The sequence below is a fragment of the Sorghum bicolor genome, chromosome 3 (assembly GCF_000003195.3).
Source record: "Sorghum bicolor cultivar BTx623 chromosome 3, Sorghum_bicolor_NCBIv3, whole genome shotgun sequence".
In the NCBI taxonomy this organism is placed as follows: domain Eukaryota; kingdom Viridiplantae; phylum Streptophyta; class Magnoliopsida; order Poales; family Poaceae; genus Sorghum; species Sorghum bicolor.
The window spans coordinates 66376331-66399752 of record NC_012872.2 but is presented as its reverse complement, the minus strand read 5'-3'; the positions used below and the strand labels follow the sequence as shown (position 1 = coordinate 66399752).

The 23422-nt window shown below is 46.3% G+C and overlaps 3 protein-coding genes across 6 annotated transcripts; 1 reads left to right on the top strand and 2 right to left on the bottom strand.

Moving 5' to 3' along the window:
- On the top strand, nucleotides 223–1205 carry LOC8057731. Its single transcript, XM_002458654.2, has one exon. It carries the CDS (start codon nucleotides 377–379, stop codon nucleotides 908–910), a length of 534 nt encoding a protein of 177 aa, XP_002458699.1. The 5' UTR covers nucleotides 223–376; the 3' UTR covers nucleotides 911–1205.
- LOC8057730 (WRKY transcription factor WRKY24) lies at nucleotides 4033–6809 on the bottom strand. The gene is made up of 5 exons (XM_021455214.1): nucleotides 6375–6809; nucleotides 6093–6287; nucleotides 5237–5826; nucleotides 4977–5138; nucleotides 4033–4871 (listed from the first exon to the last, which is right to left on the bottom strand). The coding sequence occupies exons 1-5, from the start codon at nucleotides 6624–6626 to the stop codon at nucleotides 4400–4402; spliced, it is 1671 nt and encodes a 556-aa protein (XP_021310889.1). The 5' UTR covers nucleotides 6627–6809; the 3' UTR covers nucleotides 4033–4399.
- Nucleotides 14526–18838, bottom strand: LOC8057729. Of its 4 annotated transcripts, none has more exons than XM_021457078.1 (6): nucleotides 18700–18838; nucleotides 18281–18600; nucleotides 17931–18039; nucleotides 15327–17548; nucleotides 15143–15218; nucleotides 14526–15037 (listed from the first exon to the last, which is right to left on the bottom strand). In XM_021457078.1, exon 4 carries the CDS (start codon nucleotides 17441–17443, stop codon nucleotides 15902–15904), a length of 1542 nt encoding a protein of 513 aa, XP_021312753.1. In that variant the 5' UTR covers nucleotides 17444–17548; nucleotides 17931–18039; nucleotides 18281–18600; nucleotides 18700–18838; the 3' UTR covers nucleotides 14526–15037; nucleotides 15143–15218; nucleotides 15327–15901. The 4 variants fall into 4 exon arrangements, 2 of the variants coding, with proteins under 2 accessions (XP_021312753.1, XP_021312754.1); XM_021457079.1 differs by having other exon boundaries at nucleotides 18281–18597; XR_002451359.1 differs by lacking the exon at nucleotides 17931–18039 and having other exon boundaries at nucleotides 15327–15466.

The window sequence follows — 23422 nt, the reverse complement described above, 5'->3', positions numbered from 1 at the left end:
ATTGTGTGTACCTTCTCTCAAACAAGCCATTATTCAATCTTATTTGTACTACCCGTTAAAAAAAATTCTTATTGAAGCATTTAGCATTATTCAATCCTAAAGCCAGCGAGATATAGCTATGACTTTTAAGATGGCAGCATGGCACAAACCTCCCGGGCCCACCTCCACTTGGCGCGCTATATATACGAGCAGCTGGCTTCCGCCACTCCCATCCATCACAAGCGGAGTCGTCCCGAGTTCCACTCCAATCAGCGGCGGCGGCAAACCAATCAAGAAGCCCAGCTGTGCCGTGCCCCCACCCCCACGTCCAGCGGTCGTTGAGCACCACCACACCATCTCCGTCTCCGTCTCCGACGACGACAACGACAACGTCGTCATGGGCAACAGCTTGCGGTGCTGCCTGGCCTGCATGGTCCCCTGCGGCGCGCTCGACGTGGTCCGCATCGTGCACCTCAGCGGGCACGTCGACGAGTTCAGCTGCCCGGTCGCCGCGGCCACCGTGCTCGCCGCGAACCCCAACCACACGCTCACCACGGCGTGGTCACCGTCCGGCGCGCCCGGGTGCGGCGGCAGGAAGCTCGTCATCGTGTCGCCCGACTCCGAGCTCAAGCGCGGCCGCATCTACTTCCTCATCCCGTCCGCGACACTGCCGGCCGACCGGAGGAGCGGCAAGAAGCAGAACAGCAGCTCCAAGAAGAGCAGCAGCAGCGGCAGCAAGCGGCCGAGCCGCCGTCACGGCGCCAAGAAGAGCGCCGGCGACACGGCGGAGCAGGACAACTACCTGAGGGAGCTGCTCTCCGAGAAGACCGCGTCGAGCGGCGGCGGCCACCACCGGAGGCGGCGGAGCGGCGCCCGCGTCGGCGTGTGGAGGCCGCAGCTCGAGAGCATCGTGGAGGAGGCCTCGGACTAGATCGACCGACGGCTCCAAGAGCCTCGATCTCCGATCCCCTCTTTGGCTTCGCTTACTCATATTCTTTTGGTTTTCTTTCTGATCTGCCGATGTGAATACCACCATCGATCGAGGACGACGAGTCTGTCTCCGGCCGGTTCTCACCTCTCGATCCCCCCTCGACACGTTGTATTGCCATGTCCAGGGCTGAGCGGTCTTTAGTTCGGGAGATGAGGGGAAAATTGTGACAAAATAATGGCAACAGCCATGACCTGTACAGAAAAGATTTGGTTGAGTTCATCCAAAATTTCAAACACATTTGTCGCTTGTCCACCTTTTCTCTGTCTGACTTGTTCCTACTCGAATCGAAAACTAACATGCCGACAGCTCAATGCCTATCCGAGATCAGGAAATGTAGGTGCACGTATCTAAGTGTTCCTTAATTAGATTATGCGAAGCTCTTCAAAAATCTGTGTGGCAACCTTTCGTGGTTTCGCCACCGGATGGTGTTTTTTTAGCACACACTATACGTGATCTTGCGTCGTTGTTCGTATAGTTCTCTACTTCTCTGACTGGACATAACATGGGCCGCCCATTGGGGATTGTGTTCTTCTCAGAGTCACAGGCCATTTCGGTGTGCTGAGCACATGCACTCGCATAATTTTACATAGAAGCTCGATGGGTTCGTTTGATTCTGACGTTGGTGTCCCGTGTGTGTGTGTGTGTGTGTGTGTGTGTGTGTGTGTGTGTGTGTGTGTGTTTAGAGACCGCCAATGTAACACGTAGCGGCACACCAGCCAGCTGTGGCACTGGGCAATGATTCGTTCTTTGGGCCGAAAGCCTTTTTGGGCCTGAGGCTTTGTTAGGCAGGCCGAAGTGCAAACGTGTTGTTGTGTGGTGTCTGGACCGTACAGGAAGAGGGAAGAGGCATAAATTGTGAGTACCATATTGAAGGAGGATGATCGTGCTCGTCACTCCATATTTTTGCTACTACAAAACAATTTATTTTTAGAGGCATATAAAATTGATTTTTCAAATGCCCCATTTAAGTCATAAGCCACGTGATTTTTTAGACCATATTTTATTGGGATTAAACTCTAGACACTTTCTTTTTGGTGTGTAGCATTTCTTAGCTAGATAAAAAAAACTGGTGGTACATTCTTAAATGAAAAGATTGTCAACTTCAATATAATCAATGATCGGGCTGCTTGCCTAACCTAGTCGCGCTGCGTGGTGAAGTTAAAGTAAATTAAAGAGGGTGTAACTGCTTTGTAGGTTGGACCTCAACTGAAAAGAGAGGATACACACATGTGGTGAAAATTTACTCTTTAAAACTAAATTTCTATTTTGAGGAGTGCATATGCATCACAGTTGTATATGTAGCTTCACGAAATTTTAGTCTTTAAAACTAAGGCCTTGTTTACTTCCAAAAATTTTTGCAAAATATGAATAGTAGCACTTTCGTTTGTATTTGACAAATATTATCCAATTATGGACTAACTAGGCTCAAAAGATTCGTCTCGTCAATTCCGACCAAACTGTGCAATTAGTTTTTATTTTTATCTATATTTAATACTTCATGCATACGTCTAAAGATTCGATGCGATGGGAAATCTGAAAAATTTTGCAAAATTTTTGAGGAACTAAACAAGGCCTAAGTTTGTATCTAGTGGGGAGTATATGTACCCACGGCTGCATATGTGGCTTCGCCCTTGATCACACTCCCTCCTCCCTGTAGCAAGAGAACAACCGAATTGTTTTACCCCCTCCATTCCTAAATAAATCAATTACTAGAATTTGTTCAAGTTAAACTATATTAAGTTTGATTAAAGTAACAATATCTCTATAATATAAAACAAACATATTATAAAAATATTTTTATGGTATATTTAATGAAACTAATTTGATGCCAAAGATCTTGACGGATTTTCTTTTTCTAGAAATTGAATTAAAGTTAAAAAGTTCTTGACTTGGACAAGTCTAGAAATCTATTTATATTTAGAGAGAAAGGAGTATTTGTATGAAATCCTTAGATGCGATGTGCGGGGCCTGGCCGAGAGCCCCCGACGGCATCAACGTCGTCGGAAGGGAACGGGAGCAGGGCGACCGCTGCTGTTTTGATCCGGTCCTTGCATGCCCAACTGGAGCGCACGCGCACGCGAGAGGGCTGGAGGATGCTCCCGCAGTCCCGCCCTCCCGTGCGCTCGGTCCGCGACCGGGGCGCCATGGCGCCCGCGACCGCAGCACCTCTGGTCAGGTGGGCTCCTATGATATGAGCTGCTCCCGCAGTCCCGCGCTAGCTCGCTTGTAGGTGGCGCAACTGTGGGGAGCAAACGCTACGTACCGTAGTGTATGCCAGTGTGTGTTGAACGGATTTTGACCCCGCTCGCTGCGTACAATTAAGTGCAGCGTCCAAATGTGTCTGACTTGCATCGAGTCCTGCCCTTTTGTTCTCGGACAAACGGTCTGTTGAAACTTCTTCATCTCCTAGTACTAGTACTAGTGGTTAGGCATGGAGGAACCGTGGTCAAAATCCACGGTCAAATCCTTATACACGTTTGTTTTTTAAAATAAAAAAAAGGGCTCAAATACAAGGGACCAGCATGCTGAGCGTACGTGTACTTGGCAGTGTGGCGGTGTACCCGTGGAACGAAGGATGGACCCTTCGATCGGGTGCTACGTGCAGTTTGGCAGGGTTAGACTTTGCTTATGTCCTTCTTAATGAAATCAACGTGAAGTCGTGGTCTCGGAAGGGAAAAAAATATTACTTTACTTATGTCAAATATGAAAAAAAATATAATAGGACTACCTTTTTGAGAACGTGTGCGTCAGTGCCTGCCTGTGGGCACAAAATACAACCGACCGATGCCCCGGCTCAAGCTAACCTGAGCCATAACTCAACTGAATATATAGGTGGTTTATAATAAATTTCAGCCTACTGATTGAGCTCAAGTCTTCAAATCATGTTTTTTTCTTTCACAAGAAATGAGAAACTTGGCAAACAAGCATCTGTTATAACTAATCACAGTCTACAGAACTAGTCTTGACGAACAAGCATGTGTATGGTAATTTCACAAGAAAATGAGAACCGTGAGATCAGAGTACTCTTTATGGTTGGTTACATTAGCGCGCGCACCTCAATGTACCAGAGACGGACCAGTTTGAATCTTGATAAATGCTCTATGACACAAAATTCAGTTCAATTTTGACTACAGCAGTTTTCATGTGTGTGAAAACAAATAATGAGTAACAAAACTTCTTTACCCTTTTGTCTAATTGCCATGTGTCCTAGACTCTAGTATCCTAAATCCTTTGTTTCCCCTTCCACCTGTTAAGGGGAGGCACCCTTGCGGCAAGCATGTCTCTGCCAACATGGAGGGGGCCTCCAAACAAATAAAGAAATTTGTTCAACCCTATCCTAGACACAACAACAACAACAACCCTATGCAAAGAAACAGTTTTATGGACATCACGTCATGTAGTCTTGCCATGTTCTGCAGATGCAGTCCTTCAGTCAGTGTAGAGCATCGACTGCGGGAAAAACGACATGTCGTCACGGGGCTCCTCCTTGGCCCTCGACGCGTGCATGGCGTCGTTCTGCCTCTGCTGCTGCTGGTGCTGGCTCATGTACGAACCCATCGGGTTGTCGAACCCGGCGGAGGAGAACGCGAAGCTGCCGCTGCTCTGCGCCGGCGCGCCGGCGCCGCCGCTGAGGCCGAACGAGCCCTGACCGCCGAACCCGTACTGCTGCTGCCCCGTCTGGTACGCCATGCCCGGCTGCGCCGCGAGGTAGTGGCCGGCGTTGTCCGCGGACGGCGGCGGCGGAGGCGCGGGCCGGTAGAGTGCGGCGCTGCCACGCGCCGCGGGCACGTCGTGGTTGTGCTTGCCCTCGTACGTGGTGATCACGGCGCGCAGGTCGTGCGACGCGCGCTCCACATGCTTGCGCACCGGGCACCCGGCCGTCGTGCACTTGTAGTAGCTCCTGCAGTCACAAGAAAAACATTCACCATGAGCAAAAAAAGTTCACACTTGCACTTGCAGTAAGCTTTGAATTCTTTTCCACGGAGAGGGATTTTTTTTTTTTTACCTTGGGTTTGGATTTCCCTTCACCACCTTCTGCCCGTACTTCCTCCACCGATAGCCGTCATCGAGGATGTCGATGTCGCTCATGGTCTGGACAACGACCCTCGGCTCACGCACCGTCCGGTTGCCGGCCATGGAGATACCCTCGCCGTCACCGTCTTTCCTCCTGACAAAAAACAACAGGAATTCAATTCCACCTGTTCGATTGTTCCAAGCATGCAACTTAGCGCAAAAGGAAAACTGTGTCATCATCAAAGCACTCACCATCTCTTGGAATCCGGCTCGTCCTCGTCGAACTCGTCGCCGGCGGCGTTGGCGGCGCGCGGCGAGCCCACGCCGACCTCGTCGTCCCCGAACGACGCCGAGGAGTTCTCGGGCGTGGCGACGGGCGTGCCGCCGAACGAGTGCTCGGACGCGTCGCCGCCCTGCAGCAGCTGCGCGGCGGCGCCGGAGTTCCTGCGCGTGTTCTGCGGCTTGGCGTGGTTGTGCGTGCCCTTGTACACGATCTCGGTGATCTGGCCGTCCAGCGACCGCTCCACCTTCTTCTTGGTGGGGCAGCTCGGGAAGGTGCACTTGTAGTAGCTGCGCGGGTTCTCGCTCCCCTTCACCTGCTTCTGCCCGTACTTGCGCCAGTTGTACCCGTCGTCCGACGACCGCCTCTGCGCCTGGTGGCTGTACCCGCCGCTCGCCGGCACGTGCGGCGCCATCGCGCCGGCGTCCGACGAGCCTGCCTGGAACGCCCCGCCGTAGGCAGCCTGGCTGGATCCCGCGTCCATGCCTGCAGGCTGCTGCTGCTGCTGCTGGTAGCCCCATGGCTGCTGCTGCTGCTGCTGACTTCTATACGCCTCTTCACCCTGAAGTGTTGCAAGGGATATATTAGGATAATTTTATCATTGACAATTACAGTACAAACAAAAGATTAAAAGATCATGATCATAACATGATGCTAACCACAAGTGTTATTTTATATTTGTGTGCTTATTAAAGAAAATAGTCTAGGATACTATGCCGGACAGCAGTTCTGTTTTTTTTTTAGTGGTGTAGTTGTCTCTTTTGGACAAAAAAGTCAGCAAAGAGCCCACGAGAGGGTGATGACACAGATGATGGATGCTGATCTCACCAGTGGGGCCGCTGGAATCGGTGGCTGGAAGGTCGTCGTCGTCCGCACGGCCTCTTGGGTCGTCGGCGCTGTCTGGAACGAGAAGTCCGGGTAGGACTGCCTCTGCTCCTCCTTGACGCCTTGCTCCGCGCCCGGCGTCGTCAGCCAGCTGAACTGCTGCGACGCGAATGCGTTCGTCGTCGGCGAGGGGAAGATCTGAAACGTGCAAAAGCGCATTAGCATTCCAGGAACTTGTGGACGGCAGTGCGCGCCGCTGCACGGAGTTCGTCGGTGCTTGCTTACACTGGAGCTCAAGAGGGCCGGCGAGTCGAGGAAGTCGGCGGGGTTGAGGCCGCCGGGGATGTTGCTGAAGAAGGACGACGGCGTCAGCGGCAGGGACGGCGGGGTCATGGCCTTGTACCTCGACGCCCCGCCGGCCGCCGCATCCGCGGATCCTCCCAGCATGTCCGTGAAGCTCGTGCTCGCGAACGAGAACGAGCCGGGCCTCGAGCTCGCCGCCGGTGCTTCGATGCTCCCTGACGACGAGGTGGTCATCGGCGAACGATCAAACCTGCGGCTTCTCTGCGCTGCGACGAGACCGGCGGTCGTGTGTGTGTGTGTGTGTGTGTGTGTTCGGGGTGGCTGTCACGTCGTGTCCGGCGTGTACGTCCTGGCTGGCCGGCACCGTGGAGGAAGGCGATGATGAGGTGGGAGAGGAGGAGGTAATTCGGAGCTGCCGCTGCCTTGGATTTGTTCGACGACGGAGCTGCGCTGGGCTATATAGGCTTGGAAAGTTTGACTGTTGACTGGTCAAAGCTCGTGGAGTTTGACTGGCGGCGCTCGCTGGCCAGGCCAGCTTCGCGACGGGATGACTCTGGGATACCCACCAATAGCAGCGGACAGCGTGGCTGCACGGTGGCGACGTGGCCCGCGGTCATGTGAGGCGGGTGCTCAGGCGGGTAAAGTTTTGGGTGACAAGAAGGGTTGGTGGTCACGAATTGTTTCTTTGACCTGCTCAAACGTCCAATGGTATTAGGGGGGGTCTGATGGACTGATTTTTTATTAAACAATTTTGCTTTAGATTTGAAATTTATAATTATCTAAAGCTAGTATAGAACGTGACAAAATACATGATTTACTGAACAAAATTAACTCTAATTCTTTGGATAGGATGTACGTGTGCATGATCAATGACCTTGAGTTTTATTGTTCTCCCGTTTTCCACGGCTACGCATTTGAGTGTTTAGTTATCAGGATTTTGCAAAATCTGAGACTATTGGATCAACATCGATTAATGAATAATGTAAATTAGAGTTCTTTTAACTTATTCGAGAGTGTTGCCTCTATCATGAAAGTACTAAATTGTAGTCTCATATCTCTAAATTCGTTGTCATGTACTCATGTGAGATTTAAAAATCTTGCTAATTATTATTTAAGCGCCCACACAAAAAGAGACAAAAGCTCCACCTATTCGAGAGGAAATGTCTGGTGAACAATAATCATGAAAGTCTGGACCTTCAAAGAATTACTTCGTATAGTTCATATAGACACTAAGCATATGAACTATACTCTAATGGATATTTTTTAAAAAATAACTTTTTGTCTAATCACATAGCTTCTCTCTCTACCATCTACTTTTTTTTCGTCTCTCTATTCTCGTATAGACATATTTTTTTTATTAAAAAATATTTTCTCCTCATCCTCCTCCTCTCTCTCTTTTAATTTCAATGTCACATCACAATTTTGCTTCGTTAGTATCCTAATTAATGAATATATAGAAATTATCAGTTTTTGGGTTGGGTGTGCCCTTAGAATTTGTTTTGAATTCCATGTAGCTAATAATTATCTACTAAAAGTTTTGTGAGGTTCTATTTAGATCCTCGATTAATAAGTTAATTAATATCTTACCTACTACCTAGCTAATAATTAGTTATTATTAGCTAGTTTTTTTTTTGTCAACACAGCTAATAGTCAGTTGGGTACATTCAAACGGGGCTAGTAACTCTAGGGGCATGAAACTGCAAATCAACAGCTCAGGATCTGGATGAAATCCTCCAGCAGACAAGTTTAGGGACAACTTCAAACCATTTAATTTTGTTGATCTGAGAGAGAATTTGATTTGATAGGTGCTTGCAGTTGCAGCTTGGTAATATAAAGCGGAAGCGAACTGTTTGAACATTTTTCCTGGTTGCTCACAAATCGGTAATACCATAAGCAAAGTATACGTATGTTAGGTAAACTTTTTTCTGAACCTAATACAGTAAGATTGAAGGTTGTATCGTGTTGACATACAACGAGATTCGGTAGCCGTGGACGAGGTGACGAGCCCATGATACAGCAATGTAAAGAGCCAAGGGAAAAAAAAACACATTTGGTCCAATTCAGATGTCGTTTAGAATGCGTTCAACTGTTCAAGAGTTCGGCACCATGTAGGGGCTACGATGACTCAACCCGGTGAACTTAGGTACAAATTCATGTGCTTCTTGGGCCACGGACCATATTGCTCGTCTCCTTGAAAATGATTACGCGATTCAACGAGCATGTGGTTCTTGTGAGTGCGTAACGGATCCTTCTACTACATGCTAGGCATGTGATCTCGAGGTGTAGGGCAACAGAGTAGGCGTGTTTGATTTGCCCAAAATTGTGCTCCCGACGGCATGGTGCCGCGTATGATGCATGTGTTCGATGGGACTCGGAAATTCAGTGCCCCCGTGATACCATGGACCACAGATATTCAGCTGCCGTAATTTAAACTGAGATCTTAGCTAAATGTAAAAAAACCTATAGAGTAACTGATTGCTATCTGAATAAAAATTGTGGAGTTTATGTGTGTGCGCGCGTGCGTGCAGGAGTGAATTGAGTTCAAAATGAATAAGGGGAAAAGGCGTGCAAAGATAAATTTTATTTGTTATAGGTATTAATTAGGGATGAAAATACCTTCTCCATATCCTAATCCGTTTTTCTTTGTCAGATTCGGTGCGGAGCAGATAATACACGGATGCGGATTTTTTCGGTAGTCAAAATTGGTACGGATATGGAGCAGAACCGGATCGAAGACGGATTTTAATAGTTGAGTAACATGTGTATACATAGAGAATTATATGCTTGTTAAGAATTGATTTAGTAGAGAACAAGAATAGGCAATAGATAATAATCTTACATTGCATTCTATGTTGCAGCTCTCACACTAATAATTAACACTTAACATGGTATCTTCACTAAAAAATAATAAGTTATTAGCCCATAAATAATAGCATCTAGCAAATTTTATAATTTAAAAATTAGAACATCAAACAACCACATCACAAAATAAGAGTTCTCAACTAACAAACTTTTTAAAATCTCGAATTGTTTAGTGTAGGGAGAGAAACTTTCGGATATCCTATTTTGAACATAGAATAATCCGCATAGAATTTGCAGAGAACCCATATCCATCGGATTTTACCTATTTCATATCCTACCTTGTATCTGCAGACAATTGGATTCGGATTATCCATATCCGCACGGATATTAAAATTTTTTTCTTTATATCCTCAAATTTTGGATTCAGATCGGATCGGTTCGGAGAATTATCCACACCACTTTCGTCCCTAGGTATTAAACAAGAACTTCTAATGCTTATAAATAATTCATAATTTCGTGGACGTGTTCCTAGTAACCTAGTGTCTCTAATGCCACCAAGTTTTCTCACCAATGTTATTATGAAAGATAATCTACAATAGCCCTTATATTTGAAGGGAGTGCTGGATATCTGTTGACAAATTCTATGTAGTCAAATATGTTAGCTTTTTTATAAATGTGACCTAGTAGATAGTTCATAGTTGTAGCACAAATCCTAAAGCACAATCAAACGTGTAGAAACCTGACAGATTTAGTAACAAAAAAAATATGTCAACAAATAAATAGCAAAAGTCATATTTGAATCTAGATTTTCCAGCTCCGACATTATAACAAATAATCTAAGTAATCCTTTCAATTTTCATCTAAGTTACCCAACTAGCCACCTATGTGCATATCAAAAATAAAATAAAATGTTCCCTCAAATTTACTTTTAATTACTAACATTAACATCAAATTTTATACAAAAAAAACTAAATATGTATGTATAGAGATGAGCCACCACAAGAGCTGATATAACTAGCTAGTATTTGTCCTAAACACAATTTGAAGATCGACAAGATGTGACGCAAGGATAAAAAACCATTAAAATGGATGAAAACCATATAGAACAATCGATAAATCTACCGCAATTAAATAATAAAAGTACTGTTTATATCGAGAGAAAGCAAAAAGAGAAGTTATGATTTGCTATAGGTACGAAATATATCGATTAGTTGCTAATACTTTTTTATGCATCATGAATGTAGGACAGCAGGAGCACAAGTGCACAACAGCACAGCTTGTTGGATTTAACTTGTCTGCATGCATGAACCCTACTCAAAAGCTTGAGCAGAGTCTCGCTCATCACTCGATCACTGGTGAGAGTTTTGGACTTTTGATGTGTTCCCCCATATTTGGCTAACCTTTCTTGCGCTGCGCAAAAGTTTCCCGTGACGGTTACTGCTGGGTGCAGTGCAGGCGAGCGGTTCTTAGCAGACGACCATTCTTCAGCACGACCAGGTCACCAGGACAAAACGCCGTTCTTCGCGTATCTTTGCAGCCACACCCCCGACAAACTACTCGTAGCAAACAACAACACACTCCAACAGGTAGCTAGTAGAATCTCAGTTCTTCCCTCTAGCGACACCGACTGGATCGCACACACAACATGGCGAGTGGCTGTCCCCAAGGCCTCACGCACGATTATCCGCAAGTTTACGGCGTCGGATGCTAAAAATAAAGAACGCTTTTCATCCTGTGTTTATTTTTTTCCCTAATAAAAAACAAAAAAATCTTGGCTGCAACTGCAATGCAATTGGGTCGTTGGCCTGGACTGATGGGTCCACGGGCTGACGTTTCTATGCAGCGGTGAGGACGGAAGGAATACCTGTTCTGTGCAGCGCTGCATATACAGAGAGCTGCTGGCAGACTACTCCGTCGTCTCTTTCCTGGAAAAAGGAAAACGGGAAAAAGGAAGAAGATATGTTAGTTGGAGCTTCTCCATCTTTCTTGGAAGGTGTGTGCGTGTTACCCGTTCGGTTTGCTAACCAGAGAAGATGATGCTCCAGCTATCTAATTTTATTATAAGGGAAAACAGTCCACGTTTCTGAATTCTCTAATGGCTCGCCTGAATTCAGTAGCCTGTCTCTTCAGGGCAGGCTGAAAGCGCTGGTGCCACAACAGTAGAGTAGTGACTGACTGGATGAGTAGGCAACAAAGCAGGAGCTGTTGTTTTCAGTCCACTGCTGGCCGATGCAAGCGCATGCGTCGTATCGGCTGTAAACCAACGTATCGGTACACAACAACACCGGCACACGCGTAGTTCTCACTTGCTAGCTACCTGCCGTGTTTCAGCCCACTGTGCTCGCCGATGCAAGCGCATGCGTCGTACTCGTACCGGCTGTACACCACCGTGCACCGTTAGGGACGATGGCCAGTCAGGCCCTACCATTGGACCTGATCCTTTGGTCTCAAAGCTAATTTTCGAGACCATGGATCAACTCATTTCAGCTAAAGGCTAAAGGCTACATATTTTACAGTTACCATGGATCATGAATATTATTAACACTTTAAGAAAGATGAGAGACATAATATTTACGACTAATTTAATGATAGCATACACATTAAGATATGCATATCAAATAAAATAAGTTAAAAAGTGACATTTTATTTTCACCTCCAAAATATGATATTCTTCAGTTTATTGGCTCATTGGTATTGCTTTCATGTGTCCAACTAACTACCCAATAGGTCGATCTGACCCATTTTCATCTCCAACCACCCTATGTTACAAGTCCACAATAAACATCGACATGTGTTTGTCTTTCCTTTTTATGCAACATGCTTGCTACCAAGGTTAATTTTAATGGAAGTTTTATGACCTTAAATAAGTTGACATGACATATAATAGATGAAGAGAGAGATGAAAGTTTTACGGGATCAAATGAGTTTTACGAGGATGATTGGTTCTTCAGACCCGTGGAAATTTATTCCTGTTCGCTTAAGGTTATGTGCCGAATCTGTCAGTCATTCAGCAGCGTTTTTCTTTCATAATAAAACAGTGAATAATATTTTTAGCCATGACGTGAACATGCGGCTGAAGGCAACAACTTACGATCTGTGTTGAAAAAAAAAACAAAAAACCCGGTGTGGCGGTGACGCGGTGTGTACGATCATAAGCTGCTGATGCTAGAGCTGTAGTAAGGCTGTAGGGTTTTGTCTCCAACTCCAGCTGCTGTTTTTTTCAAAGAAAAAAAATGGTACTGAATCCTATAAATTGCAATGCCGTGGAGTGGAGACGAAGAAACTGCAGAAAATGATGTGTTGATTTTTCCAGACGACGACGGTGCATAGAAAACTAAACCTGCTGGGAAAAAAGATGCCTCCCCACCGGAGACAGACAAGAATCAAAATCGACTGAAACATGCCGTGCTGTCATCGCCAGCCATCCAAGCTGTTTGCAGGGATGCCGGAATGCTCAGTTCTTCGTCCCACGACAGGACAAACGAACGGCGTTTGGTCAATTCGTTCGTACGCAGCTCGCTCGCTCTGAGGCCCTGTTTTTTTAGATCACGGAATAAACAGCATTCCGGCCTTGGCATTCACACGTGAATGCTTGGCCCAACAATAAAAAAAAAGATACTTAGACTAGAGTTCCGCTATACGGACACTAACATAGTTCAAAACAAAGACAACAGCCTACTAACGGCAGCCGCAACAGAAGCATATCACTCAGCAACCTTACAAAGAGCACATCGCGCAAAAAAAAAACAAAGGATTGCACACCTCAGACAGGAAAAAGCAACCAAGACTACCAACCTATCCTTCTTTGAAGCTTCCAAACAGAATCTCCAAAGAAAAACAAATTCCAAACAAAACGAGCTACCCGACAGTCGAAAAAGAGGTGCTGAATGGATTCTTCAAAGCCGCAAAAACTGCACCTAGAATCACCCCTCCACTTTCTCTTTAATAAGTTATCCTTTGTTAACACCACTCCTCTTAAGTACCAAAGAAAAATTTTAATTTTCAAAGGTATTTTCGCCTTCCAGAATAACTCCTTCCCTCCAATTCTCTCCACTTTCATTAACTCTCTATATAGTGACTGAGTTGTGAAACTTCCATCTTTCTTTAGTAACCAGGTGAATTTATCTTTTTTATTGTTTAGAGAGACCGGCAACACTAGAGTAACCAGCCTAATCCACTCTTCCAACCTCTCCCCCATTAAAGATCGCCTAAACGAAATGTTTAGCGGGGTTGAATTCAGTACTTCCGCTACAGAGACATTCTTTTTCCTAACCAAACTGTACAAGTTCGGAAATCTCCACGTCAGCGGCTGCTGGCCCGTCCACACATCTTTCCAGAATCTAGTTTGGTGACCACTGTTTATCTTGTTATTTTGGTTATTATAACACTTGTGTTTATATTTAGTAATTATTATCCAATCATAGATTAACTAGACTCAAAAAATTCGTCTTGTAAATTACAAATAAACTATATACTTAATTATTTTTATTTATATTTAATGCTTAATCCCCTAAAGCAACCAAACCAAGAAGAACCAGTCCTCAATTATGGATGATGATGGATCGACACCTATCCCCAATCCAACCATCCTATCTGTATCTATCTTTGTCAATGCACCGCGCCATGGTTCCTTTCGCCCAAGCAGGCAACCGTGCCGCGACCTCTGCTCCTATCCCGGTGTCTCCTCTGCTCCCTTGCACCGGTCTGCCTGCCGTGGCACGGACATCGATCTTCTGGAAGAAACACGTGTTTTATCTGCAAGTCAGACAAAACTCCGGGATACGGCACCGGCGCTTGTTAATTACAAATGGTTGCTACTAGCTAGACGAAAGACGAGACGGGCGAAGAGTGCGGGAGTTTCCGAGCTGTTTTGCATGGACAGCGGCGTTCGTTCACGCGGCATCTGATCTGACGAGTTCGGCATGGCAAAGGCCCCCCCAATCTGCAGCTGAAGAACTGTTCAAAACGATCGACCGCCGTGCATCCTGCAAGCTCGACGGCCGTGCCATACGGGGAAGCGGCGGTGCATGCATGTAGCAGACCGGCCAGTAGCTGTCAGCAACAGCCGGAGAAGGCAGCGGTCTCGTCTCGCGTACTGTAGCAGATGTCGGGCCAATGGAGGCAGGTCAGCTGAGGATCGCACAGCTGAATCAACGCCTGCAGAGCAGAAATGGTCAAGGAAGGCTATTGGCCTATTTAGGACGCTGTGTTAGGCAACCTGGTAGACACGTTCTCAACCTGCGCGTGTTTATCATGTGCTGACGTCCTATGGGAGCATGAACAAGTTGGTACAATCTGCAAGAAAACAAGATTCGGGCGAATCGGACCCCATTGAGCCGGTAAACACAAGACTTTGTGTCTCTGTATATTATGATCATACGAGATTACGAGTGACATCGAACCAACAGTGAATAACAGCAGCGGTTGCCTCACATGGTCACAGCATAGCATCTGTCTGTGGTTATTTATTCCTATACATCTGAAGTGCATAAGGCCCCTAGGATCCATGGAGATTAAGGAGATAGAAATCTACTCCGTTACTGACTAGTAAATAGAGTAATTAGTAGCTAGCTAGCTAACTGATCGATGATCGTCAGAACAAGGTTGAGAACCATCAGGGCATGTTTAGTTGGAGCCCTGGAAAAGTTGTCTGCCCAGGCAGCTCCATCCAAACACAGCCAACCAAAAATCTCAGGGTCTGAATCAACAAGGCCCTCAGTCTTCGGCCCAGCAGGTTGCGGTCTTCCCAATCTTGTGGAGAGCCTTGACGACTTCCTCTGGGGTAACGTTCCCTGTCACCGTGACCTTGTTTATCTCCGTCTCAAGGTGATAGCTCTCCATATCTGCATGCGCATATGTGCACGACTGTAAGCATGGTGAACGATACAAGAGCTCAAAGTGAATGATTTTTGTGGTATGGAAAGAACTGAGGTTGATGGTCAGCTTACCGTCAATCGTTTTGATTGCCTTCTTAATGGCCTTGATGCACCTTTCACAGTGCATCCCAACCTTCAACTCCACAACCTGTGGCCATATGAACTTTCAGACTTGCTTACATGTATAAACATGATAGACAAACTACTAGATGCATGTAATTCAGGTAATAAACAAAGTAGCCTATAAAAAACTTACAGCCATGGTTCCTGGAGAGTAGAGCCGGGAGAGTAGCTGAGTAGGAAACTACTGTACAAAACTCAAACAGCCTTCAAGTAGAGATGCCTGGCTCTCTGCATCCTGGAGCTTATATAGCTGCCGCCGTACCTTCCTCTTTTCTGCAAGCAATTGCAACTTTTGTTCTCCACCGTGCAAAATAAAGCATGCACTTTGCAATAGTTCATGAGGTCAGAGACTTCACACTCGAAAAGGACCACTGCAAACAGCCAAAGGCCACTACAGGAATATGGTAGATAAGAATCTCCTTTTGAACTGTCTCCAACCAATGGCTTCTAAAGTTACTGATTACATTAGCTGACTTGCATAATTGCTCAAATGGATCGATGTAATGAATTGCATATTTTTTCTGTTAACCCGTACATCTAAAATGTCAGTTTGAATATCTCTGACATTATTGCCTATTCATTACATTTTCCTTTTAATATAAAACAGCTGAATTACTAACCAACTGAACAGGAATTTACAAAAAGCGATGCCAACTAAAACAGGAGAACGACTTGGCTACTTCTAAATAGGACTTGGCTACTTGTGGGTTAGCTTTTGAGCTGGATGCTACCATTTGCCACGAATCCTGAATCAATTCCTCCCGTCCCCCCAAATTCTATTACTGGTTGGGTGGGTGGGATCATTTCACCATCCACCGTGAGTTTGACATTGATACCATTCCCCTCTGCTACTCCATTAGAGACCGGCAATTCAGCCGTAACCACTGATCCTGGCCCATTCTCCACATCATCACCGTCCATAAGTTTCTCATAGAAGCTGCCGTTCTTCGCATCATATAGGTTCCCCGTGCGCACCTCCTGTGCAAGCACACATGGCCAGCAGAATAACCACTGCGTGTAGTCTGTTAGTGATGCTGATCCAAAGCACCACCGGCTTCTGGGCAGCCCAAATGTCTTCCTCATCTGGATCCTCCAGAAACCACCGTACAGCAGACCAAAGAAACACAGCACAATCCCTGCAGAACCAATGAAATCACCAAGGACGTAGTTGTGGATTTGCATTGCTGTGATATTGAACACCCAGAATGGCGCAACACACAGCAGCAGGAAAATGACTGTGTGCACATACATGTTGCCAAACCCAAGCCGCTCCATGTTCCATCCGAACACACAGAACGTGCAGAGGAAAGAGAGGTAGCATGCAGTAGGGTCCTCGCTGCAGTCAAACAGCCCACCAGCCCATGCGGGATTGCTCACCACAGTTCCTGTTTCAGGTGACTCGACTTGAACCATGTCTGATTCATTGGTTCCTTCATCAGACAGAGCATCATTGCCTCTGCCAAGAGGACTGTACACTGTGTATACTCCAGCAAAGACTGGTGCAGCGATGCCTAGGATGAAGAAGAAGTTGTCAGCAAAATCCGAGCGTGATCTGCTGGGGTAGCCCCAGTACAGGCCACAATCAGCATACTGGCATAGGCAAGTGATGTGGAGGAGGGCAACCACAAAGGATATGTGTGCTCGCTCATTTGGACGGCTCATCCCATTCTTGCAGTAAACTTTCCTGAGCTTAGCAGCGTCCTCTGGCAGCCACCGGCAGAGGAGAACAGTATGGTGGATGATATTTGGGTGCTCGTATAAGCTCATGAGGGTGAAGAGGGCGTTAAGTATTTGATTGTCAATCTCTATCCAATAGTTTCTCAAGGGCTTGGAAGGGAATGCATCGTTCAGCAGTCCCAACATTAGTAAGACTAACATGCCACCAGCGGCACCAACACAGAGCAGCCATATTAGGAGGGCAATGTGCATAGGATGCTTGAGCCATTTCTTGCATACAGTGAAAACTGAACTCCAGTCGATTGTTCTGATGAACTGAACATGAAGACTGCCATGGACGCTAGCGGATGGAAGCCGAAATTTTATCAATGGGGAACAAAGATTGATCTTCTTTAGCCACTGCACCGAGGGAGTGGCTTTCAGGAAATCAAGAAGCCGTCGCTCATGACGGGCTGTACCTTGCATTGGTCCATCATGAAGAGCAGGAACTGTGATATGATATTCAGCCAGAATCGGTGAACCTGGATCTGAACATGGCACATCTTCTATACCATCTTCATTGGTCCGAGCCATTTATGAAGTCACTGAGGCTTGTGCAAGGGCATAGGATGATCCACTCGAAGCAGTTTATTATAGAAATTACAGCATCTGTTTTTTTTTGAGGGAAAATTACAGCATCTGTTGCATACGAGAAAAGAAAAGTGATTTAGAATAGTGGATTTCTGAATTCAGTGTATGAGCAAAATATATCTGCAAGACAACATCACAAATAGTGCATCGATCCTCTGAGAGAGGGGAAGCATGGAGTGGCCTCCGGCAAGGATGATAATACTAGGCTAGAGAACTACTACGTTCAGCAATTTCAGCAAATCTATAGTCGAGCATATGCCGTTCGACTTATCTTGGTTTTGTACACATATAAGAAGATAGGTCACAGGTACCAGTAAGATTGTAAGAATCGACATGACAATTGATGAGTTCCATGATATTACCAAGTACGAAGCAAAAGTGGGAAGATCTGCGAGTTGCCTCAAAGACACAGGCACAAAAAGAAGCGTACCTCTGGATCGGATGGAGGAGTTAGACAAGAGCAAGGAGTCCCCTCGAATTAATCAGACGGAAAGCTGCTAGACTGATCAGGACCCGCAGGGCCGCACGCTCGATTGAACCTGCAAGCAGCTTGCGATGAACTGGAGTTGTGGAGGGATCCTGGGCTTGGGGAAAGAAGCAAGCAGAGTAGCCAGTTGACCCCCAATTCTTGACGAACGGCACCGAATTTTAATCCGGCGAAAGACTATTGCTTAGGAAGGAAGCTTGCGACTTCAGTTCCTTGGACGGCACAGGCTTTGTCAACTGCAGCCTACCAGTTAAAGTACCCCGCGAAGAAAGCAGTTGGGCAGCTTCACTCACCTGACGTCACTCGAAAGCAACGCGATGAAATGGTCCCTGCGCGCGTGTGGCCAAGGTAAGCGCACCGGATGTGGTGACGAGAAGGTCAATCCTGGGCGGCGAGGTGCGTTGGGGCCGGGTGTGCTTGCGAAGCGATGTTCCCCGGTCAGACGAAGCCAGCGGGCGTTGAAAGCAGGGAAAGCACCTGAATTCCACGGCCGTCTTCGCGCCGCCGTGCTTACGCGAGTCCACCGAGGCCGAGGCGGCACTGCAAGATTGACCGTCAGGGAGGACGGCACGCGTCCTCAAGATCCACTGGTTCTCCACCGACTGGTCGGCTACTGTGACGAGGCATGGAACCAAGTGAGAGACACGGAGATTGCGGGCAACGGGGCAAGACCGAGGAGAGAACGGGGGAGGATTTGGACCAATGCGCGCACCTCGAAGTCGAAGCTTCCGATTCTCGAACACTCCGCGGCGAATCTTGCCGGTCTCCGTCCCCAACTACCACTACCAGGGTCGCGGATTCCCCAATGGCTGGCAAAGCAGTCGCGTTGGGAAAGGAGAGAGGACTAGAGGAGGGAGCCGGAGGGCGAATTTTCCTGTTGGGCCAGTTCAACATGGGGCTGTATTCCGTACAGCTTAGATTGGTTCAAGGCCCAGCTATAGTTAATGCCTCGCGCCGAGTCTGCGTGCTTTTAACGGCCCATGTATGAACCCAGCAACTTCGGGCGTGTTTGGTATCCGCATGAGGGCTGGGCCAGGCTGCTCGGATGTATGGGCTCGTGTTTGGTTGGCTGGACAAATCACTCAGCCAGGCTTGCACGCTACTCAAACAATGAAAGATGTTGCATCCAGAGAAACGCTAGAATTAGCCGCATCTAGTGAGTCAGGCTCACGCCATGCACGATTAGCAAAGCTATTGATGTCATTAGTACATAATTAGTGAATATTAAGTGATTTCAAATCAAATTACGATTGAATTAGGTAAATTAAAATTAATATGGCACACTATCATAAATAATTGATATTTTAGTATTTATATTGACATATTTGTTTTACATGATTTATACTCATGTGGGCAACCAAACAATTTCTCTTCTAAATCAGGCTACCTGCATGTAAGGAACCAAACATAAAAGTCTGCATACGCTTAGCTTTGGCTAGGGTAAGCCAGGCCCATGGATACGAACCAGGCTAGCTACACGTGAGCAACCAAACATGCCCTTATCCACAGGCTGCTACCATTAAAAAAAATCTACAGGCCGCTAGAGCCCAAAACACGCATCACACCTAAAAGGCCACAAATTTACTCATATTTGGGCTTTGCCAAGGTTTAGAAAGAGAAAAAATACACATTACCTCAACTTTTGAAAAAAATCTATTTTCCTCCTTGAACTCTGGAAACCGAGCAAAACACCATCCTCAACTTTTAAAACCATTAATCTTACCTCTCTAGACCTATTATAAGCGGTTTTGAAGACAATTTAGTCTTTTTCTTTTTTATTTATTGGATGAATCTTGGAAAATTATAGTAAATTACAGAAAAGTCATAAAATAGAAAATCCATTTTTGTTACACTCCACATGTAGATCATAGTAAATCATAGAAATTTTTTGTTGGACTTATGTAGAGTCTAACAAAATTAGATTTTTTATTTTATGATTTTTCTATAATTTACTTTGATTGGATGTGCTTACTATATGGCCGATGGAGTCTATCTCATATTACAATTATATAATGATTATAATTATTGGTCATATACTGTGTGATGTAGGAAGAAGTTTTTCATTTGTTTGATGAAATAAACTTCCATTATCTAAAAAAAATGAGATTATGTTATAATTTTTTTTGTATAAACTTAAAGTAAAGCGCGAACCACACTGTTGTGGCTAAAATCGTGATCCACACCCTCCCTCCCAATACACAATAATATTTTGCTTCTAAATACCCTACTGTGCGTCTCTCTCTCTCTCTCTCTGATATGGATTTAAGAGGGAAAAAACTAATCAATTTGAAAATAAACTAATTAATTAGCTTAGTGTAAATTTCATATAGATTAAGTTAGGCTTGGGCTACCCGACAAGGATGAGAAGGCGTCCGCGGAGTTCTTCAAGGCAGCCACGGTTGCTACGGTGGGAGACGGGCGATCTACGCTGTTCTGGATCGACAATTGGATCGATGGGTCCTGCATCCGCTCCCTGGCGCCGGCCGTCTTCGGTGCTGTGCCCAAGCGCAGGCATGGAGTCACGGTAGCTGAAGCCCTGCAGAACTCCAGATGGGTGTGCCACGTTACAGGTCCGCGTTCTGTGCGCCTCATTGCGGAATTCGTCAACCTTAGCAACATCGTTGAGCATACCATCCTCACTCCTGGAGCGCCCGATACCTTCTCCTGGCGGCTGAGTGCCGATCAGGCCTACTCGGCGTCTTCATCTTACGGGGCCATGTTCATCGGCTGCTCCCGTCCTGTAGGAGCGCGCCAGCTTTGGAAGACGTCAGCGCCTCCTCGCGTCCGGTTGTTCTTCTGGTTGGTGATGCATGGCAAATGTTGGACGGCGCATAGGAGGTGGCGCCATGGTTTGCAAGATGAGTGCACTTGTGTCCTTTGCGACCACGAGGACGAGACGATGGACCATCTGCTGCTTGGCTGTGTTTTCAGTCGCCAAGTCTGGCAGCTCTGCCTCGCAGCGTTCAACTTGCAGGGGTTAATCGTCGTTCGGGAGTGTAGGGCAATGCTCTGGTGGACTGACTCCAGGAGGGGACTGCCCAAGGTGCTGCGCCGTGCCTTCGACTCGCTTTTCTTCCTAGTCGGTTGGTCTCTGTGGAAGGAGCGCAACGCGAGAACCTTTGGAGGGTCACCGCGCTCGCCGGCGCTGCTCCTTCAGGCGATCCTCGACGAGGCCGACTTCTGGATCGCGGCAGGGTTTCGCCGCCTCTCGGCTGTGTGCTGCCGTCGGTCGCAGCCTTAGGGCGTGCCTGCTTTCCCTCATAGCGCCTTTTCTTTCTATGTAATTTAAAACCTTGTGTCGTGCCAGTAGTTGTAGGGCTTCTTCGGTAATCTACGAATTACTGCCGGGTGTACGGATTCTTCTTCTGCTTAATGAAATTATGAAATACATGCGGTCGTATGATCTAAAAAAAAAACATAGGGGGCACATATGTTAAAATTTGGACTAATACGTTCCTTCCCAACATATTTTGAATATGAATACGAAAAGTTATACAAAATATATCTAAATTCTTAAGTTCTCTTTACAACACGTTGCCATCCAAAGAACCAATTGCATCTTAGATACACTTTAAGAATGATGCAAGTTTCTTATTTTAAAGTGACATTTATATAATGTAATTAGTTGTTTTGCCAAAGTTTGTAGCGTTTTTTAATTGTCCTTTATATAAAAAAATGTGCTTACCATTCTGGAATGGGTGAGTGAATATTATTTCGGGGTGCGATGATAGAGTCACAAACAATGGTATAAGAATCCATGGTAGTGTCATAAACAATGGTATAAGAATCCAATGTTTTGGTGAACGAAGTAATGTCTAGGCTATCAGAAACGTACTATCCTGCTACAGTTGTCGTTTTAAATTGCTTACAGGTGCTGCGAAGATTCTGAAAACTCAGATTCTCGAAACTTAGACAGTCCGTGTGTCCAGATGCATTTAACAATATTGTGAACATAGATGTTTAAAGGGTTTTTCAATTAATACCATTATAATTTTCGAACTTTGGAGAAACACCGTTACTATCGTCTATTTTGAAGCATTATCATTACAATTTCCTACGAAAATACCACAGAATACGTATCGTCCAGCTGCAGGCGTATAAAAATACATATACTGCAATACTGCATTGCAGCCTCTCTCTCCCTCTCACCGACACGCGGACCCCACATGTCACCTTCTTCTTCCTCCTCTCTCCTTGGTGAGCAGCATCAGTCGCTGTCCATGGCGAGCAGCAGCAGCTAGCACGTGGCCGAGCAGCCGCAGCAGCAGCACACCGGCTGAGAGCGCGTGGGCTGCGAGCTCTGCTCACCACCCAAGCCGCAAGCTCCTCGCCGGCCACGTGCTCCGTGCGCCGTATGGGTCGCATCGTCCATGGCCAGCTCCACGCAGGTTGCGTGGCGCCAGCCACATGCGCCCCACCACCAGCCGCTCGGCATGTGCTGCTTCTGCTCGCCCGCGTGCAGCGTGCTAGCTGCTACTTGTGGGAAGCAAGGTAGCTCGCATCGTGCTGCTGCTGCTCGCGGCCCGTACGACATGTGGAGCTCGCGACATAAGCGGCGCGGAGCTCGCAGCCTAGGTGCTCCTAGCTGGTGTAGAGCTCGTGGCCCCGTCAATGGCGAGCTACTGTTGCTCCAGCGTGCTGCAGCTGTTGCTCGTAGATGGCGAGCTCGTGGCTCGCAGCTGGCGTGCTGCTGCTGTTGCTCGCCTGTGTGTTGTTGCTATTGCTAGGCCACATGCTAGCCGCTGATGCTCGCCATGGACGGTGACTCATATGCTACTCACCCAGAAGAGATGAGAGAAGAGGAGGAAGAAGATGACGACATATGGGACCCATACACCAGTGACAGGGAGAGAGGCTGCAATGCTGTATACGTATTCGTATACGTCTGCAACTGAGCTCAAGTCGTCTCTATACATATTCTGTGACATTTTTATAGTAAACGAAAATTTGTAATGACATGCTTCAAAATAGATGAATAATAATAGTGTTTCTCCAAAGTTCGAAAATTATAATGATTATGAATAAAAAAACCCATATTTAGGCTTTGTTTAGTTCACCTTGAAAACCAAAAAGTTTTCAAGATTCCCCGTCACATCGAATCTTGTGGCACATGCATGAAACATTAAATATAGACAAAAACAAAAACTAATTGCACAGTTTAGCTATAAATCACGAGACGGATCTTTTGATCCTAGTTAGTCTATGATTGGATAATATTTGTCACAAACAAACGAAATGCTACAGTACCGAAAACTTTTTACTTTTCGAAACTAAACAAGGCCTTAAATGTATTGCCACAATATATGATAATTATAGCGGAACAATGGAGGCATACGCCGAACAACTGGATTCACACGAAGAAACTGGCGTCGGCCATCGTTTTGCGACCTGTGGAGATTGACCTCACGACAAAATTCGTAACAAAATACTAGTAG